Source organism: Urocampus carinirostris, chromosome 5, assembly GCF_059441175.1.
Source record: "Urocampus carinirostris isolate Australia breed hairy pipefish chromosome 5, RoL_Ucar_1.0, whole genome shotgun sequence".
Classification (NCBI taxonomy): Eukaryota; Metazoa; Chordata; class Actinopteri; order Syngnathiformes; family Syngnathidae; genus Urocampus; species Urocampus carinirostris.
This window is the reverse complement of record NC_142353.1, coordinates 1937228-1955241: the sequence shown is the minus strand read 5'-3', so window position 1 is coordinate 1955241 and position 18014 is coordinate 1937228. Positions and strand designations below refer to the sequence as shown.

Genomic DNA, 18014 nt, shown 5'->3' with positions numbered 1-18014 from the left:
ATTTTGGTGAGAGAAGCGAAGATCCGCCACTTTGGCGATAATTATTGACTATCGCACATTTTAAATTTAGCACACTATGTAAACCCCTCAAGCATGGAAGGAAAACAAATAAAGGTCGGCAAATGCAACTGGAAAGAGTGAATGTTTGTTGTCAATACAGCTGATGCTGCCAAAAGACATTTGCATCAAGTGCTTCTGTTCATTTTATTTAACTGGGTTCAACATTTTCTTTTCCTTCTTCGCAAATCTGACAATTTTAATCAGTTTGTACAGTGAATAAAAAAAGTATTTGAACAGCCTGCTATTTTACTATTTCTCCCACTTAAAATCATGGAGGTGTCTGAAATTGTCATCGTCTGTGTCCAATGTGAGAGCAATACACTAAAAAGAAAAGTCCAGAAATCACAATGCATGTAATGAACGCCTCCATACTTATTTTCTTCACTGTACATGCTGATTACATACTTCTTACAGATGGGTGATTGGAGCAAAACACAACGTTGATTATGTTTTTAGTAAGGAATTAGCATTTTAAAGTTGCAAAAAAGCTCCAAAATATTGGTTCGGCTGATTATATCTCAAATTCCTGTTATCAAGATATTCATTCTTTTTGACTGGTGGAGAAAGGAATTTTATCTGTGACTGAAGTTATAAGAATTTGGTTTAGGTATCGATGACTCCTCGAGTTTCGGGATCGTCATCAGTGTGGAAATCAAGGTTTTGTCATCACGCATTCCTAAAAATTAGTACTTGGTCACAGTTACTAGTTACTTCATATTAAAAGGTAACTCAGTTATCCCCAAGATTACTGACACTGAAAAGTAGTGCCTCACTCAAAAAGTAACTGTTTGGTTACAAATTACCGTATGTATTCGCTTAGAAGCAGACGCCCTTTAATTAACCATATTAAATTAGAAAAATGCCCTGCGACTGGCTGGCAACCAGTTCAGGGTGTCCGCTGCCCTCTGCCCGAAAATAGCTGGGATGGGCTCCATGGACCCTACTAAAGATAAGCGGTGCAGATAATGGATGATTGGGAAAAAAAAAGAAATAAAAGAAAACATTTATACCAAACTGTGAAAGCAATGAAGCCTTTATATTTCTTGGCTTGTGCAGTCTTGATAGCTTGCAAACGAACACTTAGATGATCTCTGGGCTTCAAATCATCAAATCCATTTCTGGGTACTGTTCAAGACGTTTTTCTCCAGGCGTGGTGTATTCATGAGCATTCAGCTCTCAGAGGCCATTGTAATAAGAGATTTGATGAATAACGGGATAGCACAGTGACGCATGGTATAGTAACGACAGTAACATTTCAAAGTTTTATTAACCCCTTACTGTTCTTGAATTTGCCTAAAATGCTAATCCAAGACGTACCCAAAGTAAAGTAAATGCTGTTCTTTAACTGTTTAGAGAATAATAAGTAATCAGTGCAAGTGCTGCTAACATTCAGTAATTAGGAAACAGAAGGTTTTTATTCTCGCCTTTTTTTTTTTTTTTTTTTTTTTTTTTTTGCAATTAAGTGCTTGCAAATGAGTGTAGCATGGGTAACCTAGCTGGAAAACAGTGTGGACAAAAGCATGAAACATTACCTGGTCCCAAGTTAAATTTGATCATATTCTGAAAAACTCAACGTATTTTACACAAGTTTATAAAGGTATGTCTAAGCGATTACAAAAGTTGCCAATTGGAGATGACCAGTTTACAGCCCTAAAGAATTGACCAATTTTTAGACATTGTGAAAGAGTTGTAAATGTCTGAATTCTCCTTCCAGAAGTCAATCACTGATTGTGCACACTTGCAGGTTATAATTGAGCGTAAAAATCGATGAAGGGTTGCATTTGTGCACATTTATTTTTGGCTCTGATTTGAATACAGCCTTTAAATTGCATATTAATTGGCTAACCAATGAGTCAATAAACATTTCTATTAGCCACTTTTGGCTAAATATTTTTCTAAGCCGAATTCGGTCATGGGTGTTGTTTTGTATTTTTCAATACAGGCCTTAATAGGTTATCAGAGGCTTAGGACCGTGGAGAAAAAAAAGCTTGGCGTTGGCCAAAATTGGTGTCAATCAATAGTTCAGAGGCTAACGGGCATTTTGAAAATCATCTGACGAGTCTGTTTATTTTTAAAGGGGAGTTATGGAGCGAAACAAACAAGGATCTTCAAACAATATAGGGATGCTTTTAGGCTAATTTATTTTCTTATAATTTATTTGCAGGTGTTGGCATTATCGTGTGTTTTGGAGTAAATATTTACACGGTGGGATTCATTCAACTCTTGTGAATGCAACCAGACCATGTTTCTGTTAAATTATTTTGTAAGCACTTTTAGGTGAGTTATACCTGCTTATAGTTTTCAGGTATCGTATTTTAGACTTATCTAGTTGTTTTTATGATAAGTACATTTTAAAATAGTAATCATGTTGAATCCAAAGAGATTAAGCTTGCTTTTGTTTTTGGCATGGTGTATTTCAGTGAATGGTGACTTTGTGAAGACACAACTTTGTTCATCAACAGTCAGAAGGCCCACTGGCAGGCCCTAGGAAGGGGTTAAGAAAGGGTTACACTACCCGCTACTGAGAAAAGTAATTGTGGTCCTGGACTATGTTCTTTTGTAACGCATTACTCCTATTACTGTTTGTCACATGTCCCAATGTAATAATTCCCTACTTCAGAACAGCAATAAATGTTAAAAAAAATGTTCCCTTTTAAATTCTCACAAGAACAAAAGCCAATTTGTTGCATTGAACAGCAATATTTTAGTCTACATTGCCTGAATTATGAAAAGCATCAATACAAAACTAACCTTGATTCTAATGGACAACGAAGAGGCTTAATAGTTCTTCCAGATGATTTAGTCCTAACCAATGAAATAAAAGTGCACAAGTGGAGAGTCGAGGTAAAAAAAGCTGCGCCGCAATTATGAAATTCACGAGCTTGCTCTGTCCACTCCACGCATCGGCCCGGTATTGCAGTACCTCCGGGAACGGTGCATTCGCAATGATCGCAGCATGGCTTTAGGACTAGGACCTTAGCTTGGCCTTTTGGCTGAGAGTAAGTGTCCCGGCTCCTAGGCTTTGTAGCGTATTATGAACTGACCGATAACGGATAATGGATAATGAATAACGAAGATAGATCAATAACCCTTAAAAACCCCAAAACCCCTAATCAAGCTGAGATAAATTGAAGCTGTTATTTGACCCATCTAAATGATGCACATCCCCTAAACTGTAAAAAGAGAGAGACAATGTTTTAAAGGCGGGTGATGATGATTCAAAGGACTAAAGTGAGCATGCAGCCTATATGTGAGTTTTATGATATGTCAGGTGGCAGATATATTCTAGTGTGTTATAGGGGTCCCGTGTCGATATCCATAGCCATCTTATTTATGATTGCTTGCGCTATTAGAGTAGTTATAATGTTGTAATGAGTGTTCTGTTAAAGATCCCCATCTGGTGACATCCTGTAGCTTCTAGCACCAAAGCTTGTTGCTCCACAGAGACAGATGAGAGCATCCGGCTCATATCGTACCCCCAACCCCTGGAAGCCTCAAGACCGTGCGGTTAATCTTTTGCTACTACTTAGTACAGTAATCCTTAGTTTTTTGTAGGGGTTGCATTCCATAAAGGTCCCATAATTGTCAAAAGTGGTTTTGTATGTATAGGTGCTTGAAATCCTTGAAAATACTCAAATTATTGTAGTCTTTTCAATGATTGAAAATGATTGAAAAGTGTTTGCATTTTGGGTAAAATGCATGTACTTTCTTGAAATTGTTGCCATGTTTCTCAATATGTCTGCATAAAAATGATGTCGACACTGCTCTCTGGTGGATTTGCTTTGCCTTTGGATTTCTTCGTCCCTTGTGATTATTGGCAGTCGGTATTAGTCTGTCTGTATGACAAGTTACGCCCATGAGGACAAGTGCGTGCTATGCCTAAACTGGGCACTATGAAATGGGTATTAGTGCAAAGATTATGTATCGATTATGGACATTTATTATGGGTCATAAATGAAATTATGGTAGTGTTTCCCATTGGTAAATTGTAATGGGAGAAGAACTTTCTACAAAATGAAAATGTAAGCTACATATCATCAAACACTTATATGGGTAGATTTGGGTGATTTACTGAAGATATGAAATTCAAATGTCTTGATAAATGATAAATTAACAATTGCAAATGTAAATTACAGATATATTTGTGGCTCCGCAAAATACACAATTTACAGTTTACCAGTTTAGTTTACTTATTGTAATTGGGAATGCAATACAGTTGGGTTGAAAAGAATAAACTAAATTAAGTTCATAAAACAACTGGCGTGTGTGGGCCATGCAACCTTTGCAATATTACATTCAAATTTGAAAAAGTAACTAGTATTGCCAGAAAGCCAGCAAAATGTAACCTGATTTGATCTCAGGTTTTGGACATGTTTGATAATGATTGGGTTGCTGCACGCAGGACTGATGTTGCTCACCGTTATTCCAAGCGACATTCACGGAGCATGTGTGATTGCGCAGATTCGTGGAAGCTCCCAGGGAACATTGCCCACAACCCCGGGTGGAAGACTCAAAAAACTGATACAATTAACGGGCAGCATTCGAAACAAAACAACTTTTAGAAACAGAAAGGAGACATTTGGATAAAACAGCAAAGTGGACACTTTTAGATGCCGCCTCAGCTTGTTTTTGAAGTTGGCTGCGGTCTGTCTTGGGCAGCGGCTGCCTCTGTTTGAAGGCACACTTGTATGGAGATTGCCATTCTTTAATATTAAACAGCAGTGCCCAGCGGTACAAGCGGACTTAGCTCAGCAGACTCTGACCTATTAAAGATAGAACATTTTGCATTCCAGTCTCATATATTATTCAATAATTGTCTGACTTGCCCGCGAGGCAGAGGTATCCCATATCTGTGAAAGGACTGATGTAGCTATGTAGTTGATGCTAGTATATAAAATAGAAACGTGTGCACCACTCTCTCATATTCAACTACTGTATTTTCACGACCATAGGGCTAGCAGCAGTCGCCGTAGTTGTTTCTATTTCTGTATTTAACACTACAGAGTGAGTACTGCACGATAGGGTGCGGGTGCTTTTTGCTTGCATACAAGGTGCAAATGCTGCGTGCTTTACTGTTCTATTCATCCATCCATCCATCCATCCATCCAATATCTGCACCGCTTATCCACAGACAAGCATACAAGTGTGCTTATTTAAAAAGCCCTGGCTAGAGGACATTGCCGGCTTGTGATAACATAGCCGAGCAGTCAACAATATGAAATACACTTCCCACACCGGCCACCACCTCTTCTACCTGTTGCCCTTTGGTAGGTGCTACAGGTCCCTTTAAAACAATTACAAAAAGGCTAAGAGACGCATTTTTCCAGGGCCATCACAACCCTAAACAAGAGTACAAAACTGTGAAAACATATCTTGCAATTTATTTGGGCGTTTTTCTTTTATTGTTGGTCCTAAATGTTTCTTTTCATTACAATATGGTTACAATGCACTACCATTTTTCATTCACGAACATTGCACTTTTATTATAACTGTCGCTAAGAACTTCATTGTAAATATTTATTTTCTGCCTATTACCCTAATAGTTTTTATCTTGTTTTTCCTTTTCAAGCAGTGATCTCAGAATTGCGACCCAGGGGCCATTTGTGGTTCTCAGGGGGATAGTTTGAGGCCCCCACTGTTAAAAGAAAGTTACAGGGACATTGTGTATTATTTGACCACAACATCAGAAGTGGCCAACCTGGTCGTCAAGAGCCGTATCATGTTTTTGGAATGTCCAATACGGGTAATTCCAATCACCTGGATCATTATCAAGCTCCCTCCCACACAGCTTGCTAACGAGCTCAAAATTTGCATCACCTGAGTTGGAGCAGAGAAACTCCTAAATCATGCAGGACATACTGCTTTTGTAGACCGAGTTGGTCACCCCTGCACTACATGTCGTAGTTTTCTGTTGTACAACTTATTATGAGTGTTAAAAACCAGAAGTATTTATTTTTTGTGTACCATTTGAAGCAGGATGGTGGACAATTATGTCAGCTCCTATAAGTGAGGCTCATGGTGTATAAAATGAATATCTTCACCTAGCAGTATTTTTAAAAATGCACATCCTAATGATTGTTAATGTATTTTTGCTAACTATTTAAATTAATATTCTTTTTTTAACGAGTGACATTTTTACCTCTAGTAGACACTGACTAATACACACTGTCCCTTAAAGTGCAACCCTAGCACATTATATGATATATTACTGATTGATGGATTTTCATATAAATTCTTCTTTTATCTTTACACTTATTTTGTGTAGAAAATGTTTTTTTAAAAATTGATATTATAAAGGTTTGTGAAAAACTTGGTTTGGCCCAAACTCCCTCAGACCCTAGCTCCTGGGGTGCCCAGGTTAAATGAGTTTGAGTACTTTTGATACAATTTTAAAATAGTATTCTTCCATTTTCCTTTACAGACCTAAGAACAAGGTGCCAATCTTTTTAATATTGACTGCACTGATAAACATATATCTTCCTTTCAGTTCATTTGTGGTTTAAACATTTTACAGTTATTTCTAGAGAAGACTCAAGCTGCAGTTAGGCTTAAAGAATTTTCTATGGCATTTTTTAACTTTTTACTACTGCTGCCATTTCCTGCCTTGTGTCATCATTGCAGCGTCTGTCAACTTGTCATGATGTACGTGCAAAAACGCGCACTTCTTGGATGCGCTCAAATAAACTCATCTTCATTCATCCTTTCTGGCGTTTAGGGAGTGTTTGGTGTTGACTGGAAGCAGGCGTTCTCATATTTTCACAATTCTCATGCTATTTTATATTTCTAAATACTGAAGGTATAAGCTCCTAGTGGGAGGTGCCTAGAGTCAAGAACACACTCACATTCACCAAACAATAATTCCCCATTGCTGTTCCCAACCTGGAATTGAACATTAAGCCCACAGCACAACAAAGGGTGAGGTGTGCTGTCTAACCCTTTATCAGCACAGAGTTTGAGTTTTGAGTTTGAACAATTTTTATTGACACTTTTAACAACAAATAAACAATTTGAGGTTTGAACAATTTTTATCGACACTTTTAACAGCAATTAAACATATTCACAATTTCATTATATCATGTTCTAACAATATGAGGTTTGAACAATTTTTGTCGACATTTTTAACAGCAATTAAACTCATTCACAATTTCATTATATCATATAATGATATAATGAAATTATTGTGTTATCAGCACAGAGACCCAACAGTTTACACTGGTTTACCCCATCCACATCATATGCGTAAATTGCAGTCATTCTTAACTATATTTTACCATTCACATCTATTCCTAGCAGACACTCTTGCAACCATTAAATTAACCAACCTCATATCCAGAGCATGTTTCATCCCATGCATCCAACCATATTTAGGCCTTCCTCTCATTCTATTTCCCACCACTTCTGCACTACATATAATCTTAGTCAAACAGCCTTCATCTATTCTTTTCATATGTCCAAACCACCTCAGAACATTTTTATTAACCCTCTCAGCAAACTTTCTCACCGCACCACACCCGCTTCTCCTTACTTCCTCATTCCTAAACCTAGCAGGTTGTGTCACTGCACACATACTATGCAAACATCTAAATTCAAAGACATTGAACCTATTACCCTCATTTACTCTCAAACCCCACGCCACTGAGTCATACATTACTGTTGGTAAGACCACACCTTCATACAATCCTTGCTATGCGTCCATTCGCAGATCTTTCCATTTGAACAATCTGTTCAGAACACCCATTGCCTTGCACCTTTCACTCACCCTCGTCTTCACATTTTCATGTTACATTAAAAAAAATCTAACAAAAAATAAATAAATACAGAGACGAGCAAGTCACACTTCAGCTTTAATGACCTAAAATGACCCTTATAAGAATGCATAAAATCCATAGTTCAAAAACAAATGCCCCCCAAAACCCTTGCTAAATAAACTTTTTTCCCCTCTTTTTCAAATTCATCCAAAAGGCAGCAAACAACAACAGGGAGTTTTCACTTTAAAATGTAGAAAAAAATAACTCGCACTGATAGATACTCTGTGTTCCTGTGTACCCTCTGACTCATTTTTGTGAAGAAAAAAACAAAAACAAGCATGACTTGCAGTGACTTCAACATTGAATTTCCTCACTTGGAAAAAAATACCTCAGCCGTAGCACCCGGTCAACTCATTGTGCAGCATAATGTTCTTATCTTAGGATCTTATTTGTTGACTGTCACCTGACCGTGATGTCATTATGATAAATTTTATAAATGCATGAGCAACATTTTCATGCTTTCCATGTCATAATTGACTTTAAATATCATTCTGTGCTCAAATCTGCATGATAAACTTGGTATCAGACGGCCTTAAGAGAATAAATGCAAGTGTATGTGACTATTTTCAGACCAGCAATGAAGAATGGGTTAGAATCCAAACAAACCTAGACTTGCCTTGAGCATGAAGTATAGAGATTACCGTACTCATTTCGGAGCCTAAGCCTTTTGGATGTAGAAAAAAATTAGTTAGACTAAGGGAAGGGAGAAAGAAATAGAAGACTTTACAAAGGAATTTGTCCAGACTATTGGCTCAGACAGGATAAATTGAAGGCAAGAAGGAGCTAAGCAAATTCAGACAAAAAGACATTTACCTGGATTTGATGATATCTTTAGCATTTTATTGGGATCTGTATAAATATTAGCAACCTCTCATTTCCTTTCATGGAGACATGATGTGATCTTAGAGTACAAAGACCTTCACATCCGTTTATTGCTAGAACTTGTATTCAGGATCATAGGCTGGAGCCCATAGCTGACATTTTGTAAGTCGGGAAAATATGGGGATTTTTTTTTTCTGCAAAGTTGGAGAAAATATTATACCTGATCTTTTACAAAAGGGAAAATAGACACAGCATTTATTATTTTCATTTGTTTAACTTGGAATGGCCATGTATGCTCATCTTCATCAAATTCACAATTCTCTTTCATGCAAATAAGGACAGTGTTTTCAAAGTATCATGTAGTTCTTGCCGGCAGTCTGAGTTTGTTTTTTTTACATCAAGAAAATTAAATAATTGTAATATAGAGGACACCAGGAAGCAACCTAAGAACACCTGAGTAGCTTGCGGGCATGGTCTAAGAATAGCTCCCCAGTGATGGTTCAGTGCGATCTTCTAGTATATTTGATTTCTAACTGACTTGATGTTTTAGTGGTTGTCTTAACTTTTCATATTTACGAGCTGGTAATAATATAACAACAAAGTAAGAAATTAAGTTGCTATTTTAGAAATGTATATTGAAATGGCAGTCGTCCGCGCCAATAAGTAACAGAACGTAGCTGTCAGCTTCAAAAAGGCTGGTGTTAATAGTCTGTACACCCATTTAAAATAAAAAAGCATTTTGTTTTAAACTCCCCAAAATCTTGTTCGTAGCAACTCCCAAACAAGAAACCTCACAAAATGTGGTTTGCGTTGTTCAATTTAACAAAATACAATCGGTCATTAGGTAGTTGCATTACACAAAATACCTTTGTTTAAACCAAACTTGAGAAAAAAAAGGGTTTTTAACCCCCACAAAAATTTAATCCTTTGTTCCTAACCTGAATGAGCGAGCGAATTGTCTGTCCCTGTGTGCCCTGCAACAACTGGCGACCAGTTCAGGGTGTCTCCCGCCCACTGCCCGAGGATGGCTGGGATGAGCTCCAGCACCCCCGCGAACCTACTGAGGATAAGCGGTGCAGATAATGGATGGATGTTCCGAACCTAAAAGATTGGGTCATTAAAAGAAAGAACCCACCAAACCAGTTATTGTGTGTAAAACAATCCCTGAATGTGGCATGCTTTTCACATACCAACTCTACAGAAATGAATTTGTGTTCAAAATAATATATCTATTTTTTTAATAACCCAAATACCGGGCTATTTATTTAAAACCAACTAAATACTTGCATACTGCATTTTAATTCAAACCTCAACAATTGTCTTGTTCGATGACAACAACCACAAAAAATTGTGTTATTTTGTTCAAATCCCAATAATTGGGTCTGTTTGGCGAAAGCAAACAAGAAAGGAATCACCAACGCCACAATTCTTGTCTTAAATGTATATTTAAAAAAAAATTCTCATGAAGGATTTCGAAACACTTTGTTTTGAAAACAGTTTGGAACACTGTTGATCCCCAGATGGTTTTTTACCCCATTGCATCCTAATATATTCCTTACCAAGCGGAAACACCATTGTTTAAAATCCTCTTAACACAGTGTAAGGGGCCTCTGTAGCCTCTGAAGCAAAGAAGGTGATTTACTGGGAAATTCCAGCTGTATCCCTCAAAGTCGTCACTGCAGCTTTTCCTCAATATACAGCTGGCTCTGTAATAGAAAATGACAACACATTGCCATGCATGTCTCTGCTTTAAGAAAAATGTATGGCCCTTAAAATGGATTTCATGGCAATGGAATATAGCAGGGGTCTCCTACCTGGGGAAAAGTTATGGTACTTGCGGACCTGTTCCGAAAATATTCCTCACCCGTGTTCGGTCATTGTGATTATGTGGTAAAATTTTGAATGTTGTTGACTAAGTCAAATTTACTCTACATCCTACTTATCGCTTCTCTTCTGTTCTCTTCTCTTCGTTCTCTTCTGTTCTATTCTCTTCTGTTCTCTTCTGTTCTCTTTCTCTTCTCGACTCTTCTCGTCTCTTCTGTTCTTTTCTCTTCTCTTCTCAAACATTGCCATGGAAATTATAAACCCTGCCTGTTTCCTTTACTTTTCACAATATGTTAACCCATTTTGTAACAATGACAATAAAGGTGTATTCTTTTCTATTCTTTCTCTCTCTCTCTCTCTCTCTCTCTCTCTCTATCTCTTTCCTTATTTTCCTACTCTCTTTCTTTCTCCCATCATTTTACTCTTTCTCACTTTCTTTCTCTTTTTCTTTCTCTTTTTTATCCAACTCTCGCTTTTTATTTCTCTCTTTCTCTTTCTTTTGCTCTATGTCTATCTGGGCGGCAGTAGCTCAGGAGGTAGAGCGCTCGTCTTGGGCTCAAGGGATCCCATTTTGAATCCCGGCTCGTCAATGTTACATGTCGAAGTGTCCTTGGGTAAGACACTGAACCCCTAATACCCCCAATAAGCAGGTTAGCGCCTTACATGGCTGCAAGGCCGCTATTGGGAAATGTGGAGCTCATTGACTTGAAAAGCGCTATATAAATGCAGATCATTTCATTTCATTTATCTCTTTCTTTCTATTCTTGTTTTTCTTTATCTTTCTTTGTTTCTTTCTGTCTTTTTTCTCTCTTCTTTCTACTTCCAATGATTAACAATATATTATGTCGAACAAGATAAGTTTTTATTTTAGAAATGTATATCAAACTGAGTGCCCTTTGCACTAGTAAGTAGCTGACCCCTGGAATATAGAATCCGATTGTGTTTATGAAGATTTCACTCCAAGTGTGCAGACATTTGGAAAAAGCATTTTTATTTGTTTTACAACCCAGTGTGCTTCATACAAGCTGTTTTACTCATACTGGTCTGGATTATTTTATTAGAAAAGCAATTTAAAGGCATAGTATTGATTTTGGCAGCATACCAAGGGGGTTTTGACTGGTAGGTGTATGGTTTTATTTACTGCAATCCCTTTACCATGCAGGGGGGCTGCACCCTATGCTAATGACCTGACGGACTATATCCACACTCTCCTCTGCTGCTTACAAGATCCGTTATAAGTTAACAGCAAGGAGCAATTTTTGCCGGCAATGCATGGGGAGGCATTACATTCTCAGTTCCTTGAGGCAGCCCTAACCTTGGGGTGACATTGACAGCTGTCGGGCCTCTCCAAGCTGCCTCCGCAGTGAATCTTAACATGCTTCTCTAGAAAGACGGAAGGAATTACTCAAGATTTGAAAACTAAGAGAACTATTTTAGTGGATAAACAAACTTGAAATATGTAATGCATACTGCCAGAAGTAATGTTTGATACATAAATACGTATCTGTACGATGTCACCAGTCACTGAAATACGTCAGCGGCCCCCAACTCTATTGTGATGGAGACCGCTGCTTTAGCCTGTCTCCAAATCAGCATAGCCACCATGGTCAAATAGTGTGGTGGGCAAAAAGATTTGTAACTTTTACTTTCCTTGTTTCCTGACTTATTATGCAGTGTCACAGTTACTTGCTGTTCACTACTGAAATCTGACTCGAGATAAAAGTGAAAGGCAAGTCACAACAAGACAACAAGAGCCCAGATTCGTTAGATATGCTATAATGTGTTTTTACAATCCCTTGAGAATGCGTGCCTGTATTTGGTTATGGCTGTTTTTTTTTTTTAATCCGATCACACTTTATTTTTAACACATCCGGCACCAGCTTCTAAATTATTTATTGTTTTTACATACTTATCTAAACTTAAAATAGTTTTCTGAGTTTTCCATCAACCTTAGCTACTCAGAATCATCGCCAACTCCAGCAAAAAAAGAAAAACACGTCATTATGATATACATGTATGTGAGGATGTGGTCCAGGGGGGTGCGGGGAGGAAATTTTGTACATTTTAAATCCAAACACATCGATCTGGTGCATTTTTAGACCAGAATGAAGAAGCTAGCTAAATGAAAATGTGTGCCATTGTAAACCATTGAAAACTAAATACACTAGTTATAAAATGCAATGATACACTAAACAAGTCACACCCACCAAGCCTGGTAAACGCGATCGGAGTTTAATGCAAACAAACATATGCTCGTCATCTAATCAGACTAACAAAAACTAATGTTGTTCTGATGCCAGTACTGTACTATTCAATGTATTGTGTTAGTTTTCAAACAAACACAATTTGAGATATAAGTTTTGAATTTAACTAAACTTAATAATCATATCCATGATTTGGTAAATTACAGTATTGAATATCATTCCCACTGCTTCTGTGATTGCTGATACGACAGGATGGTAGTTCTTCAATGGTTTGTAGGAGGTTGTTGTTATGCGAAATTTATGGGCTGAAGTTAGCGCTCAAATCCACTGAAGCGTTCTTCTACTCAGAGCAATGCAGTTTTAGGCCCAATCCCATTTCTCTCACTCGGCCCTGAGGACCCTCCAGTGAGGTCCCTCGAAGAGGAGTGCCCTCCGCGAGTGAAGTGCAAAGCGGAAAAGGTTTGGACAAGACTTGCAAGGTTCCACCCCTGTCCAGGAGATGGCGGTAATATTAATTGGCTGTAGACCTCAGTGACGTATTGGTCTACGTCACATGTAAACAACTCGAGTCTCAACTCGTAGTGTGTCAGTTGGAGAGTTCGTGCAATGTTAAAAATGCCCGCTACTGCTGTGTTATTACCGATTGCCTGAAAGCTCATCATCTTTTCCGTGTCTCCAATAAACGGAGGAGAAATGTGCTATACTGAAGACAGCTTCGGCGCTATGTAGTGCTGATTCATCTTTACAAGGTACGTACACTCATTAAAAAAATGACCCGTTCGGTCAAATACAGTAAAAGTTAACATACAATGCACGTTCACATAATACCTTATGTTTGTGTAGACATAAATGGCAATCTACTTATTAGTATCTTAATGCCATTTTATGACATATAGTAGGGGTCTTTAGTGTGTGACATGATGAAAAGTAAACAAACACAAGAACAGTCCACCTGACCCTTAAGCTGACATAATATCGTCACCAAACTTCCCTGTACGACCCAAAAACCTTGGTTCATAAGGAATTTAATTCAAAAGAGTTGTCATTGGATATAAAAAAGCTCATTTCAACATGTTTTCATGATGCTTACATCATCTATGCCCACATTTATGTCTAAATTGTCTGTTATCTATTGTGTTCCAGAGTGGCTGTCCCATAAGCGTGGACAGGTTGGACAGGAATGTTCCCATCCTGTGCTTATGGTTCGATGTGAAGTCAAAACTCATTCAGGACTTAAGGTTGAGCAAGAAGGTCATGTGGGCCCTGCAGGAGCTGCTAAAGAGGGAACAGGGCCATGGCTGGAGGGCCTATACTGGCTGGCCCACGGTCTGTCCTACCGTGTGGTGTCACGGGTCTTCAGGGTTCCCAGGTCCACGATACACAGAATTGTCCACAGTTAATATGGAATAAATTGCCCAAAAGCCATGTTTTAGGCTTTGGAAGTCAGACCCACATTTGCATTCCGTGCTTTTCTGCATTACTATTCAATAAACATCTTTATTTTGAGTAACACCTTGGTGGTTTATTTCATAATGATGTGAGATACTGTGTGTGAACTATGTGACTGTTGGACAGAAAACAACTACAAATCACTCCAGTTTAAATAATAGTTTACTTTCAGAAAAACAAAATCACATTGGGCCGAAATACATAATAGTAAATAAATAATATGTCACAAATTGTAACAAAAATATACCAATACTTCCATAAAGCTGGAAAACACAAACTGGAACTTCATTGAGTTCTTAATAAAATAAAATATTTTCCTTTTATAAAACAAAGGGAAACATTGCAGGGATGTCACTGTTCTGGAAATTTGTCCACGAGCTTCCCAAAAAGGACGGGAACCGCTCAGTTTTGGCCACAGTTTCCTCGAGCCTTTTCCTCACTCCGGCAGACTCCGCTTTCAAAAAGTCAAGGAGTGTATCGTGCTTCCTTTTTTTTCTGGGTGATTTGGGGTTTGGCGCCGGATTAGAAGATGCCAACGACGTGCCCGTCGGTGTGGATGGCGTGGTAGCTGTGATGGTGGCCAGCTCTTCCACGGGACGTTCTACATTGGCCTTTAGGTTGGGTGGAAAAAACAAGAATTACTTAATGCTTGTGTATTGCACAAAAACAACTGTGTATAGGATGCTCAACAAGTTGATGTGAGAAATTATAGGATGTGTTCTGGATAATTATTTGATAGTGAATATATACACAAATTTGACATGTTATTCTTATGGCTGTAAGAGCCTTCTATTGGCCAGCATCACATATGCTTTAGAATTGTCTCCACATTTGGACAACATTTTGAAAAGGTAATTAGTTTACTTAATATGTGTTTACAGAGAAGGCAGTGGACTGTGTGATAGTAATTTGTTTCAACTGTATTTCCACGTGAAATTCGGAGACATTACTCATAATGCATGATGAAAACTAATGCATTCTGATCTCACATGAAATAATCATATTGTAAATAAAACACGACACCCGAAATTGTGTGCAGTAAACAAGCGCGTATGTCCAGAACGTTATTCTGACTATGCTCCTTTAGCGACTGGCCATTTACATGTAAAAGCACGACTCGTTTAAGATAAAAACAGGGATGGGCTGAACCGTGATTTTCTGCACAGTTATCCTACTTTACAGTTTGTAGCGTGAAGATTATTTTTTGGCAGCTCCCTTGGTAGATTTGTGCACTTCGTAAAGTAGCGATTTTGCAATGTTCATGTTTTAACGCGAAAATACGATTTTCTATTGCATTTACGTCCAACTAAGATATCTCAATACATTTTGTTGCAAATACATGCGTGGTTGTGGAAAACTACTTACATTTGTGCGGTTCCTTTCCGGGCATGTTTGTTGATATTGAGAATTCGCAAAGCCTTCTGGGTAGTCACTTCGCTGCCAAGGGAGGTCGAGAGCCCCCTCGGTCTTGAAGTGGCTACGACATGGTTTGAGGGCACTTCTGCCTCGGTCTTGAGAGTATCGGGACACACCCCATTTTCACGTGAACGCGCAAACCGAGTGACTAGGGCACATAGCGAGTGAAAGTGCGAAGAATGGGACTCAGCCTTACACTCTGCTGAAAACCCCGGCAATGCGACGAGGCACTATTACCTTTTTTGCTGGTTTTCAGAGAGTTGAAAAATGTTCAACTTGGGGAAAACGCAACTTTTGTCAATTTCACATTTTAGCCGGAATCCAATAATAGTGAAATTGGGGTGGGACAACAACAACTCATCTTTGCCTCATCTTTGACAAATGCCAAACTGAGTTCAAAGAGCCCTTATGCTTTAGTTTCCATTGCACCTATCTCCTCTAATCGTACTTTTATCAGGCCTGTTTGGGTTAAACAAACCCCCAAAAAGATGAAGAAGAAGAGTTAAATTGCGCCCATCTAAGAAATGCACACACATGATGTATTACTCTGCTGTCATTTCCTGGCTTAGAGTAAAGGTTGCAGACTTACGTTTTAAAATGCCGCACCCCACCTTTAACCATAGCCGCACGTATTCAACAATGTCACTTCCAATGCTTAGTTTGAGCTGAGAAAAAGTGAAACAAAATTTTATATCGATTTGTAACCAATTGGAGGGTGCGCATTAAAGGAGGTTGGTATGATTTTTTTTAGCGTCTGGGCTGCCACTGGCCTTCCTGTTTTTGTTTGCAACCGGTTGACAATCGTTGCTTGCCGGCCGTGTGTTGTCTGGCTGGCTAGCCTGGCTATAGCACCGATTTTGTCGTGTCCCTTGGATTATTCCCGGCCGGCTTTGTATTTATTGCTGTAGCCAGTTTTGTTGTTGGTCCCCGGTTAGCCTCATTGCCAAGGCTGCCTTTTGTAAATTGGTCTCGGATAGACCCCGTTGGCGACTCTCCGTGTGTTTATTAGCCAGTTATCACATTTTGTGGTGGCTTGCCCTTTGTTGTACCATTACTGCATCCACCTGCCATACAACGCCGAGGCAATCTCCACAAAAAACTAATAAAACTTTGCTTGAAACACTCTTCACCTCTTTGACTAATAAAAAAGCAGACATTTGCAGCTAGATAAGTCATTTACCACATTTCACAAGTATGGGATGTATTTCTGATTGTGAGTTTCTTGCTATCTTGATTGAATTTTGAGGACATTTCTAAGTAACCTCAAACATTTGAATGGTTTGTATATAGATTTTGTGCAAAAACAATGTACTGTTTTCCTCAAATTTTGCATGTTTTAGAATTTGGGATGACCTTTAATATTCTGTCTTCACAGGTATTATTCACCAGATGAAAGGCGACTATGAGACTGCACTTAAACTGCACAAAACGCATCTAGCCATTGCTCAGGAGCTCACCGACTATGCTGCTCAGGGTCGGGCTTTTGGAAACATGGGAAACGCCTACAACGCTCTCAGGGTTTTCGACCAGGCTGTTCGCTACCATCGCCAGGAGCTTCAGATCTCCATGGAAGTCAATGACCGAGCCTCACAGGCATCTACCCACGGCAACTTGGCAGTAGCTTACCAATCATTGGGGGCCCACGATCGGGCCCTGCAACATTACCAGAACCATCTGAACATTGCTCGCGAGCTCCGTGATGTCCAGAGTGAGGCGCGGGCTCTGGGTAACCTCGGCAACTTCCACTGCTCTCGTGGGGAATTCCCTCAGGCCGTTCCTTATTACGAACAGTACCTGCGCTTGTCCCCTGACCTTCAAGACATGGAAAGTGAAGGAAAAGTTTGTCACAATTTGGGCTATGCCCACTACTGCTTGGGTGACTACCAGGACGCTGTGAAATATTACGAGCAGGACCTGGCTTTGGCCAAAGACCTTCGCGACAAACTAAGTCAAGCCAAGGCCTACTGCAATCTGGGTTTGGCCTTCAAGGCCCTGGGAGATTTTGCCAAGGCAGAAGAGTGTCAGAAATATCTCTTGTCGCTCGCCCAGTCGCTGAACAATTCACAGGCTCGCTTCCGAGCGCTTGGCAACCTGGGGGACATTTTTGTCTGTAAAAAAGATGTGGCTGGAGCCATTCAGTTTTATGAGCAGCAGTTGGCCCTAGCTCATCAGGTACTAAATAAAACACACTTTTATATTGTCCAATAAATCTGAAATTTTATTTTAGTTAGGGATGTAAGGATCTATATGTTTCTTGATATAAAGCAGGGGCAACACATTTTCACCAAGGGCCATAAGTGTACTGCAGGGGTGTCCAAACTTTTCAGAAAGCGGGACAGATTTGATAGGCTAAAAATGTGTGAGGGCCGACCGTGCAGTGGTATTCTTTGAACACCCTCCATGAAAGGTTTGCGGCTGTTGGCTATCAGCG

General features: G+C 39.1%; 1 protein-coding gene across 6 annotated transcripts in view; it reads left to right on the top strand.

Annotated features, from left to right (window-relative positions):
• The window catches only part of LOC148364953 (tetratricopeptide repeat protein 28-like), a 298161-nt gene that overhangs the window by 181282 nt on the left and 98865 nt on the right, over nucleotides 1–18014 (top strand). For all 6 annotated transcript variants that reach the window (XM_088335313.1, XM_088335309.1, XM_088335310.1 and 3 more), the window contains one exon: nucleotides 16959–17755. In XM_088335313.1, coding sequence (XP_088191439.1) covers nucleotides 16959–17755 — 797 coding nt within the window. The remainder of the gene's footprint in view (nucleotides 1–16958; nucleotides 17756–18014) is intronic.